We start from the raw sequence: 27616 nt of genomic DNA on the forward strand, positions 1-27616 counted from the left end.
GGTTTAGCAGATCCATGCTAAAACCACTGAGCTATCCCTCCCCCCCCAATGAGACAAGTGTAGATATTATGATTCGGAGAAGGGGGATTTTAGTTTTTACTCTGTATGTACATTTCTATGCACATTAAATGCCAAACTCAGATGCTTGGAAAGTTGTCAATATGACCTTCTGTGTCACAGAGTTTGAGCTGCGCTGCTCAAGTGTAAAACTGAAATATAAAGAGCATTACTGTTTTCCTCATTTTCAAGAACATCTGTAAGCCAAGTCTTGCATTTTTAGAGTTCAAGGGCATAGAGAATACAAGTTTTAGTAGCCAGGAGCCTCTGCCATGCCATTTTCAAATTAACCTAAAATTGCGCTCAGTTGTATCCCTGACAGGGATTAACAATATATTTGTTATCATTACACTTAAGCCTGTCTGGCATTGGTTCATAAGATTACATTTTTTGGTATATTAATTAGCTATACATTATTTTGTTACTTTAAAAGTGTTTTAAATGTATTTTAATAAAAAGGTTATGCAATTCCCATTCTGAAAATTAAGACTCACCAGACTGGATGAAACCCAAGGTAGATAGTCCAGTATACTGTCTCTGCCAGTGAACGGCACCAGATGCTTTAGAGGAACATGTAAGAATCCTGCAATCAGAAGATGTGGGATAATTTGCCTCCCACATAGGTCTCATCCTAGTCTCTTAAGAGTCAGAGATTGGTTCAAGACCTAAAGAACAAGGTTTAATAGCCCTTCCAAAATTTTTGTAATTTTTTTTATAACTCTGGACATTCCTGTTATCCATATAAATATCCAGTTCCATTTTGAATTTGTTAAATTCTTGGTTTCAACAACTTCCTGTGGCAGTGAGTTCCACAGTTTAATTTCATATTTGAAAAAGTATTTTTTTACCAGTTTTGAATTTCCCACTATTTAATTTAATTGACTGTCCCCTTGTTCTTGTGTTGTGAAACAGAGAGAACAGAAGTTCTTGATCTACCTTCTGTATGCCATTTATTATTTTATAGACTTTTATCATGTCCCCTCTTATTCATCTCCTTTCCAAGGTAAACAGTCCCAGTCTTTACAATCTCTCTTTGTATGACAGTGTAAGTTAAACCGTCAAAGCCTTTTTTTTGGTCAGTGCCTCAATGCCATCTGTGAGGGAAGCCATATGAAGAGCGCTGGATTATTTGTTTGATCTGCAGCAATATATTTTCTCTTGTTTGTTTATGATTACATAAAATTATAGAAAGGTAGGGCTGGAAGAGACCTCAAGAGGTCACCTACCTAGTCCATCTACCTGTGCTGAAGCAGGATTAAGTATACCTAGACCATCCCTGGCAGGTATTTATCTAACCTGTTCTTAAAAACTTGCAAGGACAGGAATTTAACAACCTCCCTTGGTAACCTGTTCCGATGCTTAACTATCTTTATAGTTAAAGTTTTTCCTAATATCTAACCTAAATCTGTTTAGCTGTAAACTAAGCCAGTTACTTCTTGTCCTGCCGTCAGTGGACATGGAGAATGTTTGATCTCTTCTTTATAACAGCTTTTTACATATTTTAAGAGACACGTTATCATGTCCCCCCTCTTGTGGTAACCAACACACTCAGGATCTGGTCCTGCTGCCATTGAAGTCAATGGCAAACCTCTCCAAGGTCTACTGGCTTAGGGGCAAGTCATCTCTGAGCCAGCGCTGAGCCTACTGCAAGGACTGAGAAGGGAGGCAGTGCGTCCCCCCGGGGCTTACTGGTTCACCTAACGCACAGGTTAGAGCAGCCTTGGGGCTTGCGCTAATTTGTGGCCCAGGCACAGTGGCTATTATGGAACACTCTGGCCACATCCTCCTTCCTGCAGTGTGCCCCATGATACTTTTTCTATGCCGGGGATTGCTGCGGGGGAGTAGTCTGTCTTAGTGCCAGGCAGAGAAGGCTCAGAAGCCTGGGGTGTCCCTGGCTGGGGGTGGTCTTATGGTTGCAGTGTAACTGCTATGCGCTGGCATAGGTGGCACAAAATGATTGAAGCACAGAACAAATAACTACTCTAATGTGGCAGGACGCTGCTACTTTTCTGCACAAGATGTTTGCACAATATGTATTTTTTCTTAAAACACTTGAGGCCTGATCTAAAGCCATTGAAATCTGTGGAAAGACTCCCATGGACTTCAGTGGGATTTGGATCAGACCCTTAGAGAGCATTATATTACATTAGCATTGCCAACATGAGCAAATTCTTCTCTCAGGGATGCTGGCATGAATCACTAAAATCAGTGGATTTACATCAGCATAGCTGAGAGCAGAATTTACCTCCCTGCTTCTCTTTTGAGGGCTCTGATTACTTTGTGGATTAAATTGTTGCAGGAGGCCCTAGAGATGCTGCTGTTTAGAGGACCTCAGAAAGCTCCATCCCACCCGCTTGCTGACTATCGTTATGCAGGTAAATTAAAAACAAAACCTGTAGTTCGGGACCAGTGGACTGGGATGCTAATAGACATGCAATAATTGGATAACACTGTGATTTGCCTTTAATTTTCTGCTTTAAAAAATACAGGCACTTTAAAAACCATAAACAAGAGATTCTTGCCCTGTGGTGCTAGAAAATGCGATCACCTTGTCAATTTTAATATTGTTTACACTGGTTTTTTTATGTTCAGCTCCATGGTTCCCTTGTGACAGCATGACTCTTTAGCATGCACTGCCCTGCAGTGACACCCAATGGGAGAAGTATGCTGAAACATGGCAATGACAGATGCTTGCTATTGTGTGGTGTTCTTTTCAATGGTGCATATGTTTTATAGTCTGTGGTATTTCCTGTGCCAGTAGTAATTTGAGTTTTTCAGACTTTTCTAACATAGTACTGATTACTGTTTTTGGTAGCTTGGAATTAAGTTTCCCTGAGAGAGAAAAATGTATACATGAATAATCAAGTGTTTTAATTTTGTAAGTGTGATGGTCCATTAAGCATGCTATGTGATCTAATAATTTGCATCTTATTACCATTAGGTTCAGATGTTTGGACACCTATTGAGAAGCAGTTGTTTAAAAAGGCTTTTTGCCTACATAAGAAAGATTTTTACCTGATACAGAAGAAGGTAAGACCTCTAGGCAGAGGGTTTTTTCAGATTGCTAAAGCTCCTTCGAGAATTAATTAAAGGAGTTATTTGTAGTCTCTTTCTCAAAGCTAAAATGTTTCTGAAGTGTTTTTGATGTTTCCCAAAAAGAATCAGAAGCAAATGAAAAGAAAAGAGTTATAGATTAAATTTGTTTGTCTGAGGGGTTCAAAGAGACTAGGCTAAGGACTTGTCTACACAGGTAATTTAAACTGGATTAAGTCAAATTAATCTGGTTTGAAAATCCTTGTGTACACACAACATAGCACACGGACGCGTTTATCGTGAACTCTGAAGTCCTTTTTCAAAGTGAAATAACTTTGCTGCAATTTGAGTTTGTCTGATATATTGACTACTTTGGCAGTCTTCCAACAGATATCCCACACAAGCGGCCATTATTGACCTATCAGTTTACCTGTGTGCTCTCCCCAACTCTGGGGTCAGTTGGGTCAGATGTTCCCTCCCGTTTATAAACTGGAAAGGTGCCAGATTTTGTCCTTTTGCACCTGGATTTGAGTATATCTTACGCAGGGGTTAGGTTCTGAAGTCAGCGCGTAAGGCGAAAATCGCGTATAGTCAAACGCTCATTGAGTGGAATGGCGGGCGGAATCGCCCGCACTACAGGTATAGTATTTAAATTGTTATTTTTCTCTTTTTGTTTTTGTTTTGCCGAGCGCGTATAGTTAAAATTGCGTAAGTTAAATGCACCTATGATGCGACTCCACTGTATCACAGTAGCTGCAATAATACTCCAGAATCCTTACAACATGCCTCGAGCAGTTGCTTGGAGCTGAACTGAGACCTCACTTCATCGCCATCTGGGGAGAAGCATCAATGCAGGAAGCTCATATGGGCAGCCACCAGAATAAAGATCTTGTCGACATTGCTAGGCCATGACCGTGATGACAAAAAGTACCAGATAAAGAGCAAACAGGTCAGGAGGACCTATGCTAAAACGAGAGTTGACAGGAAGATATCTGTTATATGCAGTGTTATAGCCATGTTAATCCCAGGATATTAGAGAGACAAGGTGAGTGAGGCAATATCTTTTATTGAACAACTTCTGTTGGTGAGAGATACCAGCTTAGAAGAGCTTTGTGTCAGCTCGAAAGCTTGTCTCTCTCACCAACAAAAGTTGGCCCAATAAAGGAAAAAGTCTGGCAAGGGACATGTAACTTGTCCAGTTTTTGAGGCGCTGGACAGGATTTTACATAACTACATGACCACCCAACTCATGCAGTCTGTGGATGCTGCCGCCTGCTTTCTCCCTCCCACCCCTCTCCGAGGATGACTGGCAAGATCAACAAGAGTCATCGGAAAATGAACATGAGGAGGCCAGTGAAGAGATCTCCCTGGAAAGCCAGGGTCCCTTCAAGACTCACACCCTGATGCCAGCCAGATAGAAAGCAAGCCTGAATCATGCCTTGCTGCCACCAGACCGGGATGAGGAGGTTGATCCTATGGAGGGAAGCTTGCATGTATGGTTTTTAAAAATTACTAATAATTTAATATATATGTTTTAATGTAGTATTGTTAAGCTATACTGCTGTGCCAGCTTCTGTTCTGGGTGCCCCATGGCTGCAGCCATTGGAGGTGGATGTGAGTCCCAGATCCCTGCTCCCTCCATTGGCCCATGCTATCTACCCTCCCCCACATGCCTTACCAAAATGGCGGTGACTCCGGCTGGGCAGTTGATCTCTTATCTCATGCTGAAACCCCGACTACCAACCATTTTCAGGCCCATGCTGTGGAAGGTACATGCCCATCCCTCAGCTGTCCATACCAGCAACCCCCCCCCCCCAACCCCATTCTCCAGCTCAAAATGGTGATTGACAGCATGGTGCAGCTTCAGCCTCCACGCCACCCACCTCCCACGACAGAATCAAATAATGAAAACATTCTTTTGTCCAAATTGCAAAAGTTAATTGAGACAGTGGTTACAGGAAACGCAGTTGGTTAGCGTTTTCACTTTGTATGGGGTAGACATGCACATTGCATGCCCATAAAGCTACAAAGAGTACAATTCCCTGCTGAGGTATAAATGCCTTGTAACACACATTCTTACAGTAAAAAAGCTTTGCTGTGAGGATAGCAAAACTCTTAACAGCTTTTCACAGGCTTACATAGAGCTAGATTGGTAAAAGCAAATGCTTCAGGCAATCATTGCAGAACCCTATCAGTTTTTCTCTGCTCTTTCACCATGTCTCCCCATACAGGGGAGATAAAGCAAAATGTACGAGTGAGAAATTGCTCAGTTGTTGTTTGTAGATTATGAGGAAAAGCTGCACTATTCCTGGTATAGTTTGCGATTCCCTTTCGCTCCTGCAGCACTTCTGGGGGGACCATCTTGGTGAATAACTTGACTGCGCATCTCACTGGTGTGCCCTTTGTCTTTTTGAGTAAGTCCATTCTCTGCCTCCTCGTCACCTGCCTCGGGTCATCCAGAGTCAGGACAGCCTAAAGGGGAGGTAGAGGGTATTACTATCCAGCTCACCCCCAGATTCGACCCACTCTCCCTTACAGCACTATATAAGCAACACCAAGGCACAGCAGAACTCCAAAGCCAGACTGGAAACATCATTCCTAACCTCAGCTCCCTCTCTCCTGCTGGCCGGCGTCCAAGGCACAGTCAAACAGCATATATTGCACAGACAAAAATGCCATTACACACACCACTTACCATGGCTGAGGTTCTCCTGAGAATGGGAGAATTTCAGGGAGGGAAAGCCAGATATGCATAAATAAGAAAAATGCTATCACAGCCTCACTGGAATATGAACAGTAATTGCTTGTGAATTTGTTAACTCCCACAACCATTGCATGTGCACTGGACAGACCCTCAAGGAGAAGGGCTTTTACCAGTGGCTGAGCAGTTGGCTAACCGGTGGGAGAGAAAACGGAAAACTCAAGATGAAATATTCGCACACATCATTTAAAATAGCGGAGAGGTGGAGGCAGCATTTGAGGCTGGAGAGAGAATCAGACAAGCTGCTCTACAGGGAGATGGTTGCAGTGGCCAAAGGCAGCATGGCAGTTGCCTGGGATCTCATTGGCATGGACAAAACCAGTATGGAAAAAGACAGGGAGATGGAGAAGCAACTCCTGGAGGCAACACAAAGCCGAAATGCCCTGCTGCAGCACGTGTCACTCTTAGGGCAGCTGGCAGTGCAGTACTGTAAGCCAACACCCAGCCATGTTATGCAGCCCCTGCTGGGAACCACATTAACTCCTACAGCAGGGCTCCCATAGGCCATTCGCTTCACAGACGCAAGCTCACGGATCTGAGAACAGTGCCAGCTGGGACACCGGCCCTTTTGAGCTCTCGATCGCCCCGGTAACTTCAAGCCTTGCCACTCAATACCAGAAGTCCTAGGAACAAGAAGAAGAGCTAGAGCAAAGGCAAATACTTGCCTGTGACTTTAAGCCCCTGCGCTGCATGTGTTGTGTCTTGCCCTGTCCGTTTGTGCTGTGCTGTTTTGTTTTGTTGCTATTTAAAAGAAAGGGTTCTTTGTAGTTAGGTAATAGAATGGGTTTTAATATATTGTTTCATAATTAAAAACATTTTTCATTACCATTTCACTTCAAGATGTATTTTCTGTTTATTACATAGTAGGTGAAATAATAAAAACCTTGAAAACTTCATTCATAAGGAGTTGACAGCTCATTTCACATAGAAAATCATTCTTTGCACTTATTCTTAGGTTTTTACATACACATGGAGGCAAAGAGACCCGTTTAAATAGGGATTGCCACAGGGTTGCACTTCCGCTGCCCATAAACAACACTGCACGCACGAAAAGCTTCCAACACTTTCCCGCCCCCCGTGGGTTAACAGCTGGATATACAGCTGCACAATTTCAGGCCTGAGACTTAAAATAAGAACAAAAGGCATCCCAGACAATATTGCCTGGCTATTTGTGTTTTCTAGTGGATACCTCCCTGACTGCTCAAACTGCTGAGTAAGTCTTTGCACCTAAACCTCCCAGCCATCACTAAGGCTTTCTCCCTTACTCTCACCCGAAGAAGTGGGCTATAGTCCACGAAAGCTTATGCTCTAATAAATTTGTTAGTCTCTAAGGTGCCACAAGTCCTCCTGTTCTTCTTCTCACAAATATAGTGCAAAATACAACTTGCTGCTGTAATCTCTAGGATGCTTTTTTCTGTTGCTTCCAACCTATTCAACAAACAGTGCCATCTCCCTTTCAGACGGCCGAATGCACACTCCACTGTCATCCTGTAACTACTGTGGTGGTAGTTAAATAGTTCCTTCCTTCTGTTCAAGCAGCCTGTGAATGGCTTCATTAACCAGGGAAGCAGAGGATTAGCTGAGTCTCCCAAGATAACTGGAGTAACATCCACACCATTAATGTCCATAGTGTTTCTGTGGGCAAACAGTCCTTTTTCCATTGAGTTAAATAGAGCTGAGTTCCGAAAGATCCTGGAATCGTGGGCCCTTCCAAACCACCTGGCATTTAGGTTTGTAAACCTGCCAGAGTGGTTAACAAGCCCTTAGGGGTATTTCTCCATGACACTCCTTCTGTTTGTCAGCACCAAGCCCTGGTGTGAGGGGCAAACAATAGGCACACAGATCCCATCAATTGCCCCACTACAGTTTGGGGATCCCATATGTACAAAGTCATCGATAACCTCCTGAGCATTACCAAGCTTTATTACTCGGTGCAATAGTACCTCTTCCATGGCATCACACACCTGCATGATAATGAGCCTGATGGTGGATCTCTCCACACTGAATTGATTAGCTGCGGACCAGTAGCATTTGGGGGTGGTCAGCTTCCAGATGGCCTTGGTGACCTGCTTATCCGCAAGTATGGGGCATCACATGTTGGTACACTGCCGCTGCAGCTCTATCGTTAGTTCAGCACATATCTCCAAAAAGGCTGCCTTCCCCAACCTGAAATTCTCTCGTCACTGCTGGTCATCCCAGGTGTGCAGAACAATCCTTTCCCACCAATCTGTGCTTGTTTCCTGAGCCCAGAAACAGCGCTAGATGCTGTGAAACTGCTCCAAGAACCAGTCCTTTTCTGTCACTTGCCAGGTGTCTTCCTTTTCTTTCTCATCCACCTCCCAGTTCCCCACCACTGAAGACCCTCCTGCTGCTGGAGAAGCTGCTGCAGCTGCCACATCATCTGCTCAGTGTTGAGGCAAACAAAGTCCAAAGCCAGTTCATCCAGTTTTGTTTGCTGAGCACACAAGCAGCCAGCCTCTGCCTATTAGAGGTTGCCAGGATAGCAGCGCGGAGCATTGATGTGTCCATTCTGGCTAACAGCAATTCAGAACTGATGCTAGCCCACCCACAAAGGAACACAGGGCAGAGACAGATGAATCATGGGATTTTGGAAAAATTTGAACTCATCTGGTTTCCGCTATGCATCCCACAATGCACAGCGAGAAAAATCCCAGAATGCACACTGCTCAACAGCAAAACAAAGGAACATGGGATACCTTCCAAGAATGCTACACCCTCAGTTTGCAGCAAACCACTGTAGTGTTTGCAGTGATGTGCTTTGAAATAGGGCACCCTTCTCCCATGTGCATTCTGTTACCGTGACTTGCATACTGCACGTTACGTGATGCACAGGGATCTGTCCATAGGCGCCTGGGCTGGAGCAGCCATGGGGGGAAAATTGGTGGGTGCAGCTCCCCGCCCTGCCGCCCCAGCTCACTTCCGCCTCTGCTCCGCCTCCTCCCCTGAGCACGCCATGTGCCTGCTTTTCCCACCTAGCTCCCAGCACTTGAGCCACGAAACAGCTGTTTCGTGCGGCAAGCGCTGGGAGGGAAGAGGGGGAATGCGGCGCACTCGGGGAAGAGGTGGGGCCGGGGCGGGGACTTTGGGGAAGGGATTGGAATGGGGGCAGAGCAGGGGCGGGGAAAGGGAGGAGTTGGGGCGGGGGCAGGGGGAAAGTTGACATCTGTGGATCTGTCCTGGGTCTGGTTCTATTCAGTATTTTCATAAATGATTTGGATAATGGCACAGGGAGTACACTTATAAAATTTGCAGATGATACCAAGCCGGGAGGGGTTGCAAGCCCTTTGGAGGATAGGAGTAGCAAAATGATCTTGACAAACTGGAGAAATGGTCTGAAATAAATAGGATGAAATTCAATAAAGACAAATGCAAAGTACTGCAGTTAGGAAGGATTAATCAATTGCACAAATACAAAATGGGAAATGACTGCCTAGGAAGGAGTACTGCAGGAAAGTATCTGCGGGTTATAGTGGATCACAAACTAAATAGAGTCAACAATATAATACTGTTGCAAAAAAAGCAAACAGCATTCTGGAATGTATTAGCAGGAGTGTTGTAAACAAGACTCGAGAAGTAATTATTCTGCTCTACTCAATGCTGATAAGGCCTCAACTGGAGTACTCTGTCCAGTTCTGAACAGCACATACCAGGAATGATGTGGACAAATTAGAGGAAGTCCAGAGGAGAGCAACAAAAATGATTAAAGGTCTAGAAAACATGACCTACAAGGAAAGATTGAAAAAACTGGGTTTGTTTAGTCTGCAGAAGAGAAGACTGTGCGGGACTTGATAACTATCTTAAAGTAGTAATGAGGTAGGTGATCAATTGTTTTCCTTATCCACTGAGGACATGACAAGATGTAATTGGCTTAAATGGCAGCAAAGGAGATTTAGGTTAGACATTAGGAAAAAATTCCTACTGTTAGGGTAGTTAAGCACTGGAACAAATTACTTGGAGAGGTTGTGGAATCTCTGTCATTTGAAGTTTTTAAGAACAGGTTACACAAACATCAGTCAGGGAGGGTCCAGATAATACTTACCAGCCTCAGTGCATTGGACTGGATTAGATGACCTAGCGAGGTCCCATCCCATCCTACATGTCTGTGATTTATATGATTTCTATAAAGAGTTTAACTATTGTATTTTTAAAAAGCATTCCTTATCAGGGACAATCAAATTTTGTGCTTAACCAATTTACAGTGTCTCTCATATTTCAAATCCTCTGTGCATTAGAATTCAAACACTAATTCTTTCTTTCTTTCTTTCTTTCTAATAAAATGATGCCTTTAGAAGGCACAGGTTGCTCTAATGCATAAGTAGTATTACAAGAAAATTCCAGCAGCATTAAAATAATTATTCAAACAGGAACTTAGCCAGCCACTTACCAAATATCCATTCCATCTAGTCATCATTCTGGGAAGCTTACTCTGAACCTTCTCCAAAACCCCTATCAAACGCACACCTTTTTCAGCCTGCCAGGGAAGTCACCAAATCAACCCAGGTGGGAAACTGCTCCCAGAGCCCTTCCAGGGGAATGCTGTGTCAGCAGCCTCCTCTCTTTTATAATGAGAAGAATCCAGCTCAGGGCCCACTGCTTACGCAGCTGTATTGTATTAAAGGCTCTCAGAGCACTTTACAAACATGTCCTGGGTTTAGCAGGTCAGTGCTCAAACCACTGAGCTATCCCTCCCCCCCCTAATTTCTGAACACCCATTGTTGGTGGGAATGAAAAAAATCCCTCACAGACACCGTTTTTGTATTGTGTTATGCAGAAATAACTATATTACTTCTGATATATTAATGGTGGATTACTTCTGTTTTTTCCCAATAGATTCAGACTAAGAATGTGTCCCAGTGTGTTGAATATTACTATATCTGGAAAAAAATAATAAAATTTGACTTCAGTCGACCAAAAGTAAGTGATAGAAAAAAGGTTCACGGAAGAGAGAAGGATGAGGTAGAAAAGACAGAAGAAAAGGTAGAAAAAGACTGCTTGGGGAATCTGTCTGAGATTCAGCTCTTTAATTTAAAGATCTTCCATTGCCTTAGGAGATGTGGAGTTCATGTGTGCAGCAAGCTCCCTCCAGGAAACACCTTCCTATTTAATATTTTGTTGCTACCTTGTTTAACTTGCAGAGACCTACCCAATAATATTGCAAAAAAATCTCAAACAAACCCTGTTCAATAGTTAGCATGTTATACCATGCCTAACATTTCCCATTACTCTCGCAGGGAAGTTATGTAACAATATTTGCTCTTGACATGACACCATTGCTAATTAAAACAAGAAAATTAAGATTACTCTTAGCTCCTAATTAACCATCTAAAATAATCCCTAGCTCCTTGTTAGTAATGCTGTCAGCATTAAACTTGTTGCTGATGTGGCAGTGCCATCTTTGACGTGCCAGTATTCTGCAAAAAAAACCCAACAACAACTGCTAAGTACATGACACAGGGCCCTTGCACCGCTGAACTGTTTCACAGCAGCAAGTGGGGAATAAGATTTATCAGAAAGATTTTTGCAGCAGAAACTTGATGAGCACATAGCTTCAGTGCACCAGGGGCCAGATTTTAAAAGGTATTTAAGTGCCTATTTTAATTTTCAAAAGCACCTGTACCCATTAATTTCAATGGGTAGTAGGTCCCTAGATGCTTTTGAAAATTCAAATAAGTACCTAAATATCCTTAAAAATCTGACCCCAAATGTTTATTATTTTTGTAGCTCTATAGCCATTTAACAGGTTTTTCATTTGAGGACTTTGCAGACCTGAATTTGATGGGTTAGTTGTTATGGCTTGCCACTGATCGCATCCGACCAGAAGATTTATAGGTTCTTATCCAATTCAGACTACAGAGTTCAAGAACTCAGAGAGTTCTATATCGGGAGAGGACTCTCGGGGTGATTGGCAAGAACATGTACACTGAGGACAATACCAAACTGATAAAATCTTTATTGACATTAACATAAAAATAAGAAATGAAATGAAACTTATAACTGCAAAACAGTAAAAGAATTCCAAAACTCCTGGTGGCAACATTTCTATTATAAGTACCTTAACCTAACATACTCACACCCTTCCTTGAGGACCCGGTAATAGGAGGTGAAGGACCAGCCTCACTCCTGGCAGGCCTGATTACGCGATGGTGCGTACACAGTTGGGCTACACAATTTCACCTAATATAGCACACATAACTTGTAATCATTTACTAGATCTGTGCTTTTTTTTTTCCCAGTTCATTTACAGGAGTTATTTTTTATTCGGTATTCACTGTTCAAAAGAGTTCACTGGGCAAATTCATGTTTGCTATAAATATATTCACATCAGTGTGAGTGTGTATGTTAGCTTGGTGCATGGAAAATGTAGTCTTTAACAGGACTATTTGTTTAACAAGAGTTCCTTTTAAGTTGGTTCCTGTGCCTTTAGTAAGGAAGTAAGACGGAATTTATGCTTTCAGCACTGGTGTCAATGCTTTATGAATACCAGCCCTAGAAGCAAGATAGCAGCAGAAAACGAGATTCTGTGGGAATGATTAAACTATAGTATCTTCACACCAAGCAAATGATAATCTGAAGGGTCATATGGAGCCTATGGAATCCTAAAACTCTAAATATTAAATACAGAAATGGTTCCTTTATCCTGTTGAAGCAGGCAACAGAAGACTTGGCGTCATATTCTTTGTTGGTGTAGATTAGCGCAGTTCCTTTGAACTCAGTGGAGCTCTGCCAGTTTGCACCAGCAGAGAATTGTGCCCACTAACCTTAACCTATCACCATGATAGCTGGTCAGGATGGTGGGCCTAATCCAGAGCCATTTGAAGCCATGCAAAGACCCACTTTGACATCAATGCCTTTTGGCTCCGATGGTGTGTGTGTTTGTGTGTGTGTGAGAATCATACCAAACTAATGAAAAATTCCCTTATCCAAATCACGGTTGCGCTCCTCTTGCACACTCCCCTTTTTTATCAGTGTTTTTGATATCTCTGAGACACATTGGATAAACAAGGTTTCACTGAGATACTGAATGGCGGGAAATTTTAATGCTATAGGGTCCAATCCTACACCATGCTGAGCCCCCTTCACCTCCTATGGACTTCAGTGAGAATTAAGTGTTCTTTAAACCTTGCAGAAGACACTCAAAGCCTTGCAGGACCAGGCCTTTAAATTGTAGGTCAGGAGGAGGGTAGCATTGTTCTGGGTTTGATGTACTCGGGCAGCCTGGGCACTTTAGAGGTGTCTGAACTAGGGTTTTTTGACATCAGTTTCTCAGCTGCTATCACAGGGTCAGCTCTACTGGCGTTAGCAACAGTGGGAGCACTAGTATAGACAGGGCTCCATGTATGGCATTGTTGTCTGACCCTGCTCAAAGCAGGTTTACATGACATGATGCGTAAAATGTCGGTGGCTGGCAGTGCCTTGAATACACGAGCACTCCTGCCATTGTTACCATTGGTGGAGCTGGGCTGTCACAGGCAGCGGTGGCAAAAAAATTAGTGTAGACAAGACTTTAGGCCCCAGGTCAGGAAAACCCTTAAGTACATGTCTGCGTCCGTCGATGTTCAGGAAGGCACTTAAGCATAAGCTTAACTTTAAACAGGCTTAAGTCCCATTGAGCCTGATTCTCAGTTACACTATGGCCCCTTTAAAGTTCAGAGCCGTGTAAAGAGCCTTTGATGTAAACAAGAATCAGGCCCATTCTTCTTGGTGCTAACGGCCACAGATCCATTACAATGAGCACTTCAGCCTGCTTGCAACTGGGTGGCAGAACCAAGCCTGCCAGTCCCTGGCAGCAGGGCAATGGCTCACCTCCTCAAGTTCTCTCCAGTTTTTTCTGTCCCCCGCCTCTGGCCTGCGGCTCCCCTGGCCTCCCTGCTGCAGCTTTGCTGAGGGAAATTCCAAACTTCAGTTCAAATTTTTAAGACCAACAATTGGGCTTAATAATGTGTCTGTGTAATTCCCAGCCATGTCCCAGGGCTGCATTGGATTTTGGGGAGAAACTGTCCGTCTCAGCTCTACTTCCCCCACTGGGGCATTGGTTCCCTGGAGGCTTCAGAAAGGGAGTTAGGCCCAGAAAAGCCAGAGGAAGGGTCCATGTCTCTTGCTTCTCCACTTATCAAGCATCTCTCTGGAGCATCTCTCTGGAGAGCTCGTGCGGTGCCAAGTGAAATCACCTCTGAGTTCCTCTGAATTCCTATAGCCCGAACCAGCAGCCAAGCCTCTGACTGGCGAGCTCAGCTGCACCCTCGCTTCCCCATGGGTCACAGATGGAGGGCACCAGACACAGCACAGAAGCTACTAGCACCAGAGAGCTCTATATGGGACCTTTGGGCCCAGCTCCCTCCTCCTGCTGCCCTTCTCTTTAATGCTTCCTCACTCCTGTCCACCGAGGATCCAATCTCATATCCCAGACTGAGGCCTGCAGGAGAAACACAGACCTATCTTGCCCATGTGGATCCCATGCAACAGAGAGAGGCTGCTGGGGAGTCCATCCTTGAGCTGCAGGCCAGTGCCTTCCTGAGAAGCCATGTGGGGAAGGAGAGACAAATAGACTCGGCCTCTTTGAGGCCAGAGAAATCGCTAGCCACTGCCCACTGGAAATATTTTCAAAGCAATCTCTCAGCCCAATTTTGCTTCCTCCTCTGAAGCAGGATCCTGGGGACAAATTCTCAAGGGGAAATAAATTAATAATGAAATCAGCATTGTTTCCTCCTGTCACCTTCGCGGAATGCCACAGGGCAGATCAGAGCGGAAATGACCTGGCCGTAGGCGTGGGTTGATCCCTCTAGGCATGGTTTAAAATGAATAGCTGGATGAAGTGATTATTGTGCTCATGGACTCCAAAAGAGAAGTCAACAAATTGAACTTAGTCTACTGATTGTTGGAAAGTCCACAGTTTACCATGTTAAACCAGTGAAACACAGCCTTGGGTAGCCCTACCCCAGGAGGGCTTTCTTGTAGATGCGCAAGAGTGCCCAAGAAAAAGGTCAAATCTCTGTAGTATAATGTTTTCCGCACGTTGAAGAAAAGGAAGTTATGTACAAATACCAACATTAAATGCTTCCTTAGGGCATCAACTTTATTCCAATGCTGCAAGGTGATATCGCTCAACCTTTGAACCTCATTCTGTGCCTTACAGCACTACCTAGATGGAATCACCCTTTTGCAGGTGTCATTATTCTTCCTATCCATTAGTGTAAGCCTCATGATGGCCACTTTCTCCAATGAGATTGAGTTTTTCATTTGAAGTTGGAAGCGTACTCTAACCAGACCTAGTATCATACCTTTCATTCAGACCGGTAGTCCTCAGAACTGTTAGAACTTTCATTCTCTAAGTAAATTCAAGAAATATGCCACCTTCAGTCAAGCATTAGAGTCAAATCCTTAGGGACATGGACAGTCTCAGGACAGAGTAATCATATCTCCTGTTCTGAGATCTACTGGACAACCATTAATTCGTCAAGTTCTGCATATTGGTCATCCAGTCTTACTCAGTGCCATTTCCTTTCTTCTGGGAGAAGTCTTCTCCACACCTCAGTGCCAGAGGATGATGGAGGAGATATTTATATATAATGTACTTAGTAGCAGATGTCCACATTTCAAGAATGATCCTGCTTCCTATCTTGGAGGCACACTGTTATGAAAATCCGTTGTAACAGATCTGTGGACCTTAGCATGAAGAAGAATCGGAAAATTTATCCATGGTTACCTGAAAATTTCCTTTCTTCAAATGATAAGGTCTGCAGATCCGGCCACCCTGGAGACAACAGATGGTCCGGAATAGAGATGGAAATGGATGTCCAGTGATTTGGGTTTGTTGTCAATAGGTGGAATTTACTATCCTTTGCAGTAGGAGAAATTGTTGTGCTTTTTCCTCCAAGTATATTTAACATAGTCTGTAATTTAAGAAACTAGATTTGCATTATCCTGGCTGTGAAAGCTATTTCAGCTGGATGGGGGCATTTCCCAGCTGCCAGGGACTGACAGGTCTGGTTCTGCCTCCCACCTGCAAGCAGGTTGAAGCACCCGTTGTAATGGATCTGTTAGAATGAACAGATTATTCAGTGAAAGGACATTTTCAGGTAAGCATGGATACATTTTCCTGTTCACTTCAGTGGGTCTTAATATGCACTTAAGTGCTTTCCTGACTCAGGGTCTGAGAGAGGTGGCACTGTATCATAGTATGTATGTGTGTGTGCGCATGTGTATAAGCACACGCATGCAGTTTTTTAAAAGTTTTGAGTTAATTTTCTTTGATTTCAATTCCTTTTAACTATCCAACCACAACAATGCAAACCTTTCTGAGGGGGAAAGACTGCTATTTTAACAAATATTCCATAATTTGCAGATTGCATGCAGCCCAAGGAAAATGCATGGTTATCTGCCTAGACAAGACATGAAGATAAAGTCAAAGAATTACAAAAAAGCATCACACAAGACATACAGTCCAGCCTGCAGTCAGAGGGGAACTCCAGACCAGCCTGGGGGCACAGACTATCAGGGTGCATTTCCATGTAAAGAGTGTGAAAGGTATAGCTTTATTATTAATCTTGCATTGTTCAGTGATTTCTACATGTCTGCTTAATTCAGTTTGTATTTATAAATAAAGTATTCTTAATTAAAGGAGCACCATTTACTTCAAAATCTAATGATTTTTTTTTAAATGAGTTAAATGCATGGTGCATTTCTCCCTGAGCCAGCTAGCCAATTTGTGCGATTTTACAACCATGTATAACTTTTTAAAAAATAGTTTTTTCTCCCCCATTTCATCATGAAAGACCCACACAAACGGGAAATTGGCAAAGGTGAAACTACAAAACTGACTGCACAAAGTAAAAAAATAGAGGAAAATGTTTTTTTCCCCCTAATCTCTTTCATGTTGTAATGTTAGGGGTTATTTCTAACTGTAAAAGGCAAAATGATTTCAGATAAAAATGTGATTTTTTTTTTTTACAAAAGTTACTTATGTCCCTTTAAATTAATGAACCCTGAAGCTGTAGATTCATATCCGATTTCATCTGTAGGCTAACCCCTACATTTTTAAAGGTTTCAGAGTAGCAGCCGTGTTAGTCTGTATCTGTAAAAAGAACAGGAGTACATAAATTTGTTAGTCTCTAAGGTGCCACAAGTACTCCTGTTCTTTTTACATTTTTAAAGAGATGTAGGGAGTTTAGCTCCATGGCTGCCATTGATATTGTGGGAGAATCATATAACTAAAAGGAAATAGGTCCTTTGGCTGTTGCCAATCCATCCGTGATCATCCCCCTTTCCTTGTAGGTTTATTTCCCTATCTGTTTTCACTACAAAACAAATGCATCTTTTACCGCAATGCAACATGGCTTGTAGGTCCTGTTCAGGAGATGTGGGAATGGGACTGAAAAGGAAGAGAGAGAATTACAGCTAGGGACTGAGGTGTATTGGCAGAACTGGTGGTGGGAGGAGAATAGCAAGCAGTGCTTTTGGTCAGGATTGAGGTGCAATTGCAAAGCTGCCTGGGGAAAGCTTTTGTGTGCGAGTCCCATTTTATTTAGCCTTGTTAAGAAAACTAATAACTGGCCCTTGTTTTCTGTCAACTTGTAGGGTGTTCGACAAGATAAAAAGTCGGAATGCTCATATGAAATGCCACCGCGTGCAGGAGCAGATGGAGCCGCTGATAAATATTAAGTGGCCCATAAAACATTAAAAAATGAGCCAAAGATGAACGAAACTAACTCAGACGTTGACCTTCTCCAATGGTAACTGGGAAACCACGCAGGGTATCAGTGGTGGTAGTCTTGTCTAAGCTTGGAAAATATGTAAATGTTTTTTAGCATCTGATCAGTTGCTGATCAGCTCTGTGCAGGGTTAGCCGACATGACAGTGTGCCCAGCCCACACTTCAGCTTATACCATTGTTGGCACTGCAGAAAAACACTCACTGTTTTTCCTAGTGCAGAAGCACCTGGTGAGGCTGGAAAGAAACCTCCACTTGAAGGTACTGAAAGGAGAGTTGTAACTGTTTGTATACGGTAGGATGCCAAAGCCTATTTGGATGTTTTTAGTGTTTAGCACCAATATAACATTGTTGGCGTCAAGTTTAACTATAAAGAAACATTAAGGCATTAAATGCTCTTTACTTACATTAACAGAGAAAGGACGTGTGTGTTCAATTAAGTATGCATGCCTGGCATTAAATTACAATTATGCATGGTTGAAAAAAATATATAGTTGTTAATGACTGTAAAATAGCTGTTGTACAAATATGAGAGGCTCTGTATCTTTGCTTTAGTTTAATTAAAAAAAAAAGCCCTCTTGCCTCCATTTAAAAATAAAAGTTGGATGTGGATAGCCCTTGTTTCTTACCATCAGTTTATGGGTTGAGTTGCTGTTGTTAGAAAAGGTCAAAATAGGAAAATCAATGAGAAATTGCCATTGTATTTATATCTTTTTTGCCGAAACGTGATGGTCATGCCCAGCATTTCAGATTTAATATGTAGTCCTGTGATGATCTGTGCATTGTTATTTTGTATGTGCTCTCTGCATAGCTTATTAAATTGGGCTCTTGAGCTCGAGTTGTAAAAGTTATACTGCTTTTAATGGTTATTTCAAAACTAGTTATACCATGTTGGTGGCGCAGAACAGGGCATGCTACACGGACATTAGACTTGAAAGAATCAGTCTTATTTAACTTAACAAAGAGAATGTTAAGGGATGACTGGATTACAATCTCTGAGTACCTAGGTGAGGAACAAATAATTAATAATGGGCTCTTCAATCTAGCAGAGAAAGGCGTAACACGATCCAGAGGCTGCTAGTTAAAGCGAGACAACTCAGACTGGAAATAAGGTGTAAATGTTTAACAGTCAGAGTAATTAACCAGTGGAACAACTTACCAAGGGGTCATGGTGGATTCTCCATCACTGATGACTTTTAAATCAAGATGGGATGTTTTTATAAAAGATCTGCTCTGGGAATTGTTTTGGGGAAGTTCTATGGCCTGTGTTATGCAGGAGGCCAGACCAGATGATCACAATGGTCCTTTCTGGCCTTGGAGTCTGTGAATCTGTGTACCTAAATATATGCTGTGGCAGCTTCATACAGTCATTGGCGGGTGAAATATACAGGGAAGTCATTATCATTACGATAGCTGCTTGGATCTTACAGTGCCTTACAGACTTGTCACAGGCCCAGGGAGCTGAGGCTGGGTAAAGGACAAACTAACACCGTTTGGAGTTTAATAAAAAGCCTGGCTTCTCTCAGGCAGAGCGAATGCTAAATTAAAACAAACGGGCTTCATGCAGCCAATAGCCTCTGTGGGAATAACAAATTTGTAGGTCTTACATTCCCCAGGGTAAACTGAACATATTAGTTAATTGGAAACTGCAAGTTATGGAGCTGGGTTTTTCTTAATTGCACAACAGAGCCAATCGTAGCAGAATTTTGTTTTTTACTCGTTATCTTCATATCGGCTGTGATACCAAGGAATTTTTTTTATCAGCTTAGGCTATTAAAATGGAAGAAAAGGTCAATACAGCTGACCACTCTGCTCCTTCGGAACCCTGGAATTGTCTATTGGAACGATGAAGCTAATTTGTGCAGGAGACAGAACGTTCTCAGGGCTCATCCAAAGCTGTGGAATTTGCCTCCACAGGAATTCAGAGCTACTTCAGACCTCACCACTTTCAGATTCAAATGCAAACCTCACTTCTTCAACCCGGCCATCACAAATAATAACATATAGCACATCAGCCTTTCTTCCTTTTATTTTTAGTCACATGCAGTTTTCCCCCAGGGGAGAGTAATGGAATGAGAGCCACACATCATGACATGTCAGTCCCTTGTTTATTTTATCACTGGAAGACACTCAGATACTACAGTGATGAGAGCAGCAAAAGATCCGGCAACGGAACTAACCGTCTGTTTGATCTGTCATAAATCTTATCAGCTGTCTAGCAGTCACACTGTTAATATCCCAGAATATTTTAAAGCACCATAGCGGGTCGTAAATTATTGCACCGGTTTTGTCTATCCCTTTGTTTGCAGAAGCAATACAGTCTTGCAAAACTGCAAAGTTGAATTGTTATTGGATTTCTTTTGCTTGGACAGCAAGTCAAATATAACTTGGGTTCCCCCCCCCATCATTATGTGAGAACTGGAAAACAGATTTTGTTGTTGGGTTGGTGGCTGTTTTGCGAGGCTGGATGATGAAATCCTTCCTCACACTAGTCAAAATGCTCTTGTAGAGCCTCTTACTAAAGCAGCAATGTTCAGGTCAAGGGCTTGACAAACAGACTCACCCCTGGCAAGTAGGACAGTTTCCCTGGAAGTTTGCCCATTAGCTTCTGCAGAATTTAAGGTGTTATTTTTTTTAAAAAGGTTAAAGATGAATGTGGCGGGGCAAAGACTCACCAGCGCAGCACCTCCTGCTGGTTGTCCAGGAAATTAGCTCTTTTCCAGCTCCGGAGCGCCCTCTGCCAGCTGATGTCTCGCCTGCCGCTGGCCCCCGTGTCCCTCCTGGAGCCCAGTGCTCTTTGTTGGGGTTCTGCCCACTGCAGCAACCCACAGTCTGCCTAGGGGGACCCCCAACCCCCTATCCCCACCTTGCCTCAGTGGCTACTGCCAGTCACCATCTAGCCACCGCTCACTGGGGTGGATTGCAGTCTGTAAACCATCATCGGCAAAGGGGGGTTGGACCTGCTGCCTCTGCCTATCTCTGGGCCGCTCCTCTGCAGCCCTAGTACCCTTGTGGGCCCTTAACTCGGCCGGCAGCCTGGGGCTTTGCTAGGCTGGAGCTCCCCAGCTCCGTCTGCCCTTCCCCAGCACTGCTGCACCCTAAGTACCCGCCTCAGCTTCCCAGGCAGCCAGGTCCTTGAGAGAGTGTTTGTATTTCACTCGCTGGCCCTCAGCCCTCTTATAGGGCCAGCTGTGGCCTGATTGGGGCGTGGCCCCAGCTGCGGCTATTCCCCCAATCAGCCTAGCTTTTCCCCCGCTACAGCCTTCTCCATGGGCTGTTTTAAGCCCTTCAGGTCAGGAGCAGGGTGACCACCCTGCTACAATGAAAGAAAGCTTTCTAGCCTTACAACTGCAAGGGAAACCTTTAAAATATGACCAGCTGTCTTCTGAGCGTGCAAACAGAAGGCCTCGAACAGTGCATTGGCATGGCTTGCCTCCATTCATCTCAAGGTGCTCTTCACTTTGAAGCCTGTCACTCACCCAAGCCTTGTCTACACACAGAAGTGTCACTGGTTTAACTAAAAAAAGGTTAAAAACCAGTTTAGTTAAACAGGTGCAAACCCTGTGGATACCCTTGCGCTGATTTAAAACTGGTTGTATTGATTTAGCTTGTGCCTGTAAATTTACCAACGCAAGTTAAATTGATATAAACCAGTTTAAACTCAATTAAGAGTGTCCACGCAGGGGCTTGAAGCAGTTTAAACCCGACTTTAATTAAACTGATGCAAAATTACTATGATCCAATTCTTCAGCCGCTTAGACCAGTGTAAGTCAGGAGTATTTCCACCGAAGATAGAGTTACATGGCTTTAAAACTGGTGTGTGAGTGAAGAATCAAGTTTATGGGCCAGGTCATCAGCTGATGTAAATTGGCAAAGCTCCATTGATGTGTCGTACCCGCTGAGGCTCTGGCCCTTCTGGAACTTCTGGGGGGTTTTCTGCTCTCTCTCCTCTCAACCAAGCCATGCCCCCTCTGAAAACTGGCAACAGCCAGGATCTGTCTTCCAGTCTAGTGACCCAATGGATGATGTGTTAAGGCCTGCCCTAAGTGAACAAATTCCATCTGCTTCTCTCTGTTATCAGGACCAACCTGTTGGTGAAGAGGAGAGTAGCTCTGAGGACTGAAACTTTTAACATCAGTGCAACTTAAATAACATCTCAAAATAGTGGACAGTGGCCTGTTTCATAAAAACTCACAGCTTTTGACGATGTAGTAGTAGGATCCATGCAGCAGTGAACAGTCTTAACATTTACATATATTAATATATTTGACCTTTGTTTTGTAAAAAGGTTGCTACAATGAGAATTTGTATATCCTTTAGGATTTTACGAGCACGCCCTAGGGCCAAATTCAGAGGTGATGCTAAGAAGTCCAAATTGGTAGAACTTAACATTTTCTTTCCGCTCTGGAATTATATTGTATTTGAGTTGGATGAAACTATCACAAAGTGGTTACAAAACCAGTGTTGTACATGTAGGGAGGATTTTGAAAACACTCAGCATTGGCTTAACTCTGCTTCTATTGACATCAAAGGATAATTTCAATGGGAATGAAGTTAGGCAGACACCTTTCCAAAATCCCACCGAGAAGGTAGGGAAGCGTTAAACACTGTTACACATCACCTCTGTACTCAGCCCCACCCCACTGCATTTTAATACTGGGCATGCAGATTTCTGCCCCGCATCTCATTACTGTTTCTCATTGATTCTAAAAAATCAAAATTTTGGTGCAAGAACAGAATTTGGTCCAGATTTTCAGGAGTGAGGACTGCTCTCCGATGCTCCAGGGTGCTCTCGTTGGCAGCAAAAGCCTGGTCTGGCAGCACAACAGTGGCTGGTATGGCAAGGTACTGCCTGCCTAATCTCGCCACAGCGGGGAAGCGGTGCTCATTGGTTTTCCACCAGTCCAGTGGGTTGGTGCTGCGTTTGCAGAGAGGTTCCACGATGTAGTTCTCCAGTTGCTGATGGATTTCAGGCATGCTCTCCGTTGGATCTTTTCCCAAAAGGATGTCATACATGCTCTGGGACTGGCCATTTGGGCCTCTGTCTTTATGAGCAGACAGCTGGCCCCCTGCTTCTCCTACCTCTGCTTTGTAATCTGAGTTCGGCACCCAGAACTGGGTAGAAGGCGGGGACTGGTGGTTGAAGACCTCCGACAGCATATTTTTGACTCTCTTATGCAGCTCGCTCCTCAGGTTGGGACTCAGGAACCTCATCTCCTTGAAACGAGGGTCTAGAAATGAGGCAATAATCGCAGGGCTTTCCAGCGCCTTCTCATCCTCTGATATACTCCAGCGCTGCATCAGTTCTGACCTTATATTGCCGACCACCATCTTGATGACATCGCTGGACTCTTCTAACTGCTGCCCAATGGCAGCGACGATTCCGTGGATGCAAGGCATCAGAGAAGAGATGGAGATGTTCTGCTCCTCACGCAAGAATGATGTGGCGATCTTAATCGTCCTCATGACCGGCACCAGGTCCTGCAAGAGCTTCCACTGGTGGTCAGCTAAGTTCTGCACCGCCAACGTCCCTTTGGGATGTTCTTCCAGCAGGGACATGATCGCCCATTTGAGGTCCAGGAGGCTCTCGCACATCTCAATGGTAGTTATCCAGCGAGAACCCACATCCATCACCAGCTTCAACTTGGTCTTGTTGATGGCTTCCAGCTTGCTGTTCAGCGAGCAGGTGGCTTTCGCATCCTGTTGGAAGTAGCTCACGATGCCCCGAGCAGCAGTCAGAGCCTCTTGCACCTGCTCGACCTCCAGCCCTGCCTTGATACACAGGTGCAGAGTGTGGGCAGCACAGCACAGGCTGGTCCAGCCATAAGCCCTCTTGAGCGGCTGCGAATTCATCACTGTGTTCTGCAGGCTGTCGTGCATCACGCAGAAAATGGACTTGTTCGACAACCCAAACTCTGTCAGGATACTGTAGAGCTTCTCTCCTAAATCGCCCTCCCCTTTAGTGTCATGCACTGGCTGGGTTTCCAGGATACATCTTGCCCGGCGCCACTCCCCGTCGATGAAGTTGGCCGTGATTGTCAAGTATGTCTGGTTGGGCTGGGACACCCAGAACTCCACGCAGATGACTATGGACTGGGCTGTTTGCAAATAGCGCTCCAGGTGCTGCTTCACCACATTGTATCTATGCCACAGCATGCTGGAGAGCTGAATCGGAGATGGGAGGGTAAAATTGGGCTCTAGATACCCGATGAGGAGGCCAAAACCCTTGTCTTTCACCACGGAAAGAGGATGGAGGTCACGAAATATCATCTCAAGCACCAGTTCCAGAATCACATCAGTCCTTGGTTCCGAGCAGGACGCGGCATGGTACAGGTGGTTTTCCGGTGTCATCTGCCGGGACCTCTTTATCATGTTCTCCTGAGCCATGCAGTCAGACTCGGAAGCCTGGTCATCCTTCAGCTGCGAGAGCAAAGTGTCGCGAATGCTGTGCTTCCTCACCAGGTGCTCCCGCATGGTGGTGGTGCTGTTGTGAAAGGAGAGCTGCTTCTTGCACACGTTGCACTCGACATAGGCATCTCCCAGCTTGGTGTAATAGTTCCACACCTTGGACTTGCGGCGGTCAACATAGAGGGAGGTGCTTGTGCCATCGTGATTTGCACCTTTCTCCCTCTTCCTCCTGGAGGCTGGGCCGAGGTTGGCTGCCATGTTGTAGGTGTTGAACACCATCGATATTTCCTCTGTGAGAAGGAGAAATTCGCTATTAATATCATGCAAAAAAATTGCATTAGTTCCCTCCCAGCCCCCGCAAAGAACAGTAGTTTCATTATTTTATAGATTTTCATAGAGTTTCAGGCCTGAAGGCACCATTAGATCATCTAGTCTGATCTCCTTTATATCACAGGCTATACATTTCACCCAAATACCCCTGTGTTGAGCCCAATTACTTCAGTTAGCCCAAAGCATTTCAGTCCTCAGGAGACTAAACTCTGTGCCTCAGGCAGAGAACAGGAGAGACCGAGGTGCCACCAATGCCAGAGGCCCCTGCAATGGCAGGGGATTGATTAGGTGAGATATGCCCAGATGATCCCACCAGGCAAACCATGCCTCAGGCTGCAGAGGAACATGAATAAGGGACATGGATGGTAGAGCTGTAGGAAAGAGATCTCTATTGAACCTGCTGGGAGACCAGTATTATGTGCGGAAGGTCGAGAGTTGGTGTGAAAGCCGTCTGGTTCAGCCAGCATTCCTGAGCGCCTTGGTGCCACACTGAACTACGTCCCTCCTGAAATCTGACCCTCTTTCTCGGGTCCACTCATCATACTACAAAGCAGCATGAAAAATTAAGTATAAACTTTTAGTTTTAGTTGGGAAGGTCTAATATTATCGTTTAGGTCACACTTTATATAAAGAGGATACATTTATAAGTAGTTGACACACGTTTAATAGATGTTATAAGCATCTACTGACATGAGTGGCATGTACTATAGATGGTTATAAGCATATCAGTAGAAGGCATTATAGGTGATTACGAGCAACCTGTTGACTTGTGGGACTCTAACAAATGGTTAATCAATTGTTAGAACATCTATTCATCTATTTGTAAACTACTTATAAATGTTCCCTTCATGTGAAGTGTGACCATTATTTATACAGCGCCGTACAGGGGCCTGGCTCTTTACAGCCATACATGAGGCAGATGATAACATAACAATGGCATAATGGCATTGTTGCAAAATGCATTATTAAAAAGAGGCCAGGGAAATGCACCTACCTTGCACTGTCTGAGGGTAGGACTGAGTGATAACAGGCAGAGACGGCTCTTCTAGTACCTCCTCTTTGGGCTGTGCGTCCCCTCCGTTGTCCTCTGGCTTAATACATTTTTGCAAGAACTGAGATGCCCTCTTGGGGTTTACATCTGCCATTTCGCTCTGAAGGGTGGAAAGACAATGATCATTAGAACGACGACGCGGAGCGTGGTCCTGCACTTCTGACTTAGGCGATTCAACAGCGGACAGCTGGATAGGGGGCCAGAGTCTGTCCTTGGTTCCATAGGATTTACAGTGATGTAACAAGGTCAGAATGTGGCCATGGTTCTCCTCTACTATGGATATTACCTCCCGGTAATGACTAGCAATAACATAATGCCTGTCATCCGTGAATTTCACAGCACTTTGCAAAGCGAGTCAGTGTTGTTACTCCCACACATTTGTGCCACTGTATTTGTAGATTTTAAGATCACTGCAATCATCTAGTTGGAGCTACTATATAACACAGGGCGTGGAATTTCACCCAGTAATTCCTGCAGTGGAGGGAACTGATCTTCCCTGTGAAGACAAGACTGCAGTCTGTTCTGTCTAGATCCTCAGATATTGCCGTGATGGGCAGCCATATAAGAACCCAAGCAAATAGAAGAGTAGTATAAACAGATGCATAGCAGGGCTAGCCATAGGTCAGTCAAAGGAAAACCTCTGTAAGAGATCCGATGGGTGGAGTTTCCTTGAATGGCAAAGGATATCTGTTCTGATTTCCTAGCACTGAGGAAATACTGACTTCTAAATTCCCCCTTACCTCCCACCTTCAGTCATATTCAAAAGCTAAAAACCAGCATTCTATCTATGTCAATATCAGAAGGGATGCTTACAGCAGCCATTTATTTAAACAGGTGATCTTTTAAGCAGCTGATATCTACAACTGCACTGCAGCACTCCATGCAAGGAGGAGGGGCCATTTGGCAACAACCTGCAAAGACCAACAAGCCTTGAAGGCATCATAAATCATCAATGTAAATATCATTTGGACGGAGAGCTTTGCAATCAGGAATCTGTTGTGTCACCTTTAAAACACTTGCCCATATGCGCTCCATATAGTGCAGAAGATTTTAGAGGAAAGCTGCATGTCAAATTATGTAGCATTTCATGGGTGGCTCGGAATACCTATTTGTTATTTTACAATCACGAGATCTCATGACATCATTAGATACCATGGTGATAGATGCTATATAAAAACCTAAGCTAGGTCATCTTTGACAGCAAGAAGAAAAGAGAGCAAGACCTATTTTCAAGCCAAAATTGCCGTCTCGGCATGGTTTGCACCTGTTTCAGCATGTCTTTTTAAAGTCCAACCCAGGCTTATCTCATTTGCTAATGCCTCCTCATTTCTTCCTGCTCTCTGCTGCTATTTATTACTGCAGCTGCATCATTTAACTCTGCAAAACCGTCCGAGGAGGGGAGGACATGCCGTTTGCATGAAAAGGGCTGCACAATGCCATCGAGAGTTGCCTTGTATTGTTAAAGATGACCGTGGAAATAACCGAAGTGGTGACGTCACATTTAAAAACCTCCAGCTGGTCATATGCAGAGGCTGTAGTCAAAGAAGCTCTGCCTGGAAAATAATTTCAAGGTTAATTTGCGATAAGAATCTCTATTTTATCGCCCCTGCTTTAAAACCGATATTATGTCCAGCACAGAAAAATATACATCGTGCATAGACTGAAGCAAGGCTTAGACAAATGAAGAAACAAGCAGGCATATGACAGTGTATACTCACTGCTTTGTTACCATGGGCATAATACAGGCTGGTGGGTTGTTTGCAGTCTCTGAGCTCTGTGCAGTGAAATGGGATAGCTAACCTTTCATCTGGAAGTAATTCATTTAGGGCTCCTCTCAAAAGTTCACACTGGGATGAAAAGTGAGCTGAACTTAAATGGATGTATTCTTGGGTGCCAACGAAGCTGCAGGCACGTCAGAGCACAGATGCTGCATACAAACTTATGCTTGTGTACAAACGGGGGAGGCAGGGGGGACTTACGGTTCACATTTATAATAATACCTCTGCATCTTCAAAGGACTGTGCAAAATAATCCAATTAATCATTAACTATTTCAACATCAAGGGATGAATTCTGCCCTTGGATACCCAATTAATAAGAAACAAATGTTAAGTGTGGATAATTAGCCATTGGAAAAAAATCCCAAAGGGAGTGGTGATTCTTCTTCAAATGCTGGTCCCTATGTATATTCGACATGTGGGTACACATGCACACCATGCCCCTGATTTCTAGCAAGTAGTGTCCATTGGT

General features: G+C 44.0%; 2 protein-coding genes across 8 annotated transcripts in view; one reads left to right on the forward strand and one right to left on the reverse strand.

Moving 5' to 3' along the window:
* The window catches only part of ZNF541 (zinc finger protein 541), a 43536-nt gene extending 25107 nt beyond the window's left edge, over positions 1–18429 (forward strand). For 4 of the 5 annotated variants that reach the window (XM_024111552.3, XM_065571861.1, XM_065571859.1 and 1 more), the window contains exons 12-16: positions 2357–2432; positions 2999–3087; positions 10703–10786; positions 16215–16396; positions 17447–18429. In XM_024111552.3, the coding sequence (XP_023967320.2) occupies positions 2357–2432; positions 2999–3087; positions 10703–10786; positions 16215–16396; positions 17447–17549 (534 nt within the window). In that variant the 3' untranslated portion in view covers positions 17550–18429. The remainder of the gene's footprint in view (positions 1–2356; positions 2433–2998; positions 3088–10702; positions 10787–16214; positions 16397–17446) is intronic. The other variant, XM_065571860.1, reaches the window with a different exon arrangement.
* Positions 18430–19667: 1238 nt separating this feature from the next.
* Positions 19668–27238, reverse strand: LOC101935338 (E3 SUMO-protein ligase ZBED1-like). Of its 3 annotated transcripts, XM_065571863.1 has the most exons (4): positions 27086–27150; positions 26632–26920; positions 25311–25467; positions 19668–24276 (listed from the first exon to the last, which is right to left on the reverse strand). In XM_065571863.1, exons 2-4 carry the CDS (start codon positions 26641–26643, stop codon positions 22229–22231), a joined length of 2217 nt encoding a protein of 738 aa, XP_065427935.1. In that variant the 5' UTR covers positions 26644–26920; positions 27086–27150; the 3' UTR covers positions 19668–22228. The 3 variants fall into 3 exon arrangements, with proteins under 3 accessions (XP_065427935.1, XP_042717024.1, XP_065427936.1); XM_042861090.2 differs by lacking the exon at positions 26632–26920 and having other exon boundaries at positions 27086–27238; XM_065571864.1 differs by lacking the exon at positions 26632–26920 and having other exon boundaries at positions 27097–27163.
* Between the last annotated feature and the right edge of the window lie 378 nt (positions 27239–27616).

The sequence above is a fragment of the Chrysemys picta genome, chromosome 17 (assembly GCF_011386835.1).
Source record: "Chrysemys picta bellii isolate R12L10 chromosome 17, ASM1138683v2, whole genome shotgun sequence".
Lineage (NCBI taxonomy): Eukaryota > Metazoa > Chordata > Testudines > Emydidae > Chrysemys > Chrysemys picta.

Bases quoted from the DNA above. Each gene is read 5' to 3' on its own strand.
- LOC101935338 (XM_065571863.1), bottom strand. The intron at 24,277-25,310 runs GTAGGTGCATTT...TCCTTCTCACAG, and splicing joins CTACCCTCAGACAGTGCAAG to AGGAAATATCGATGGTGTTC.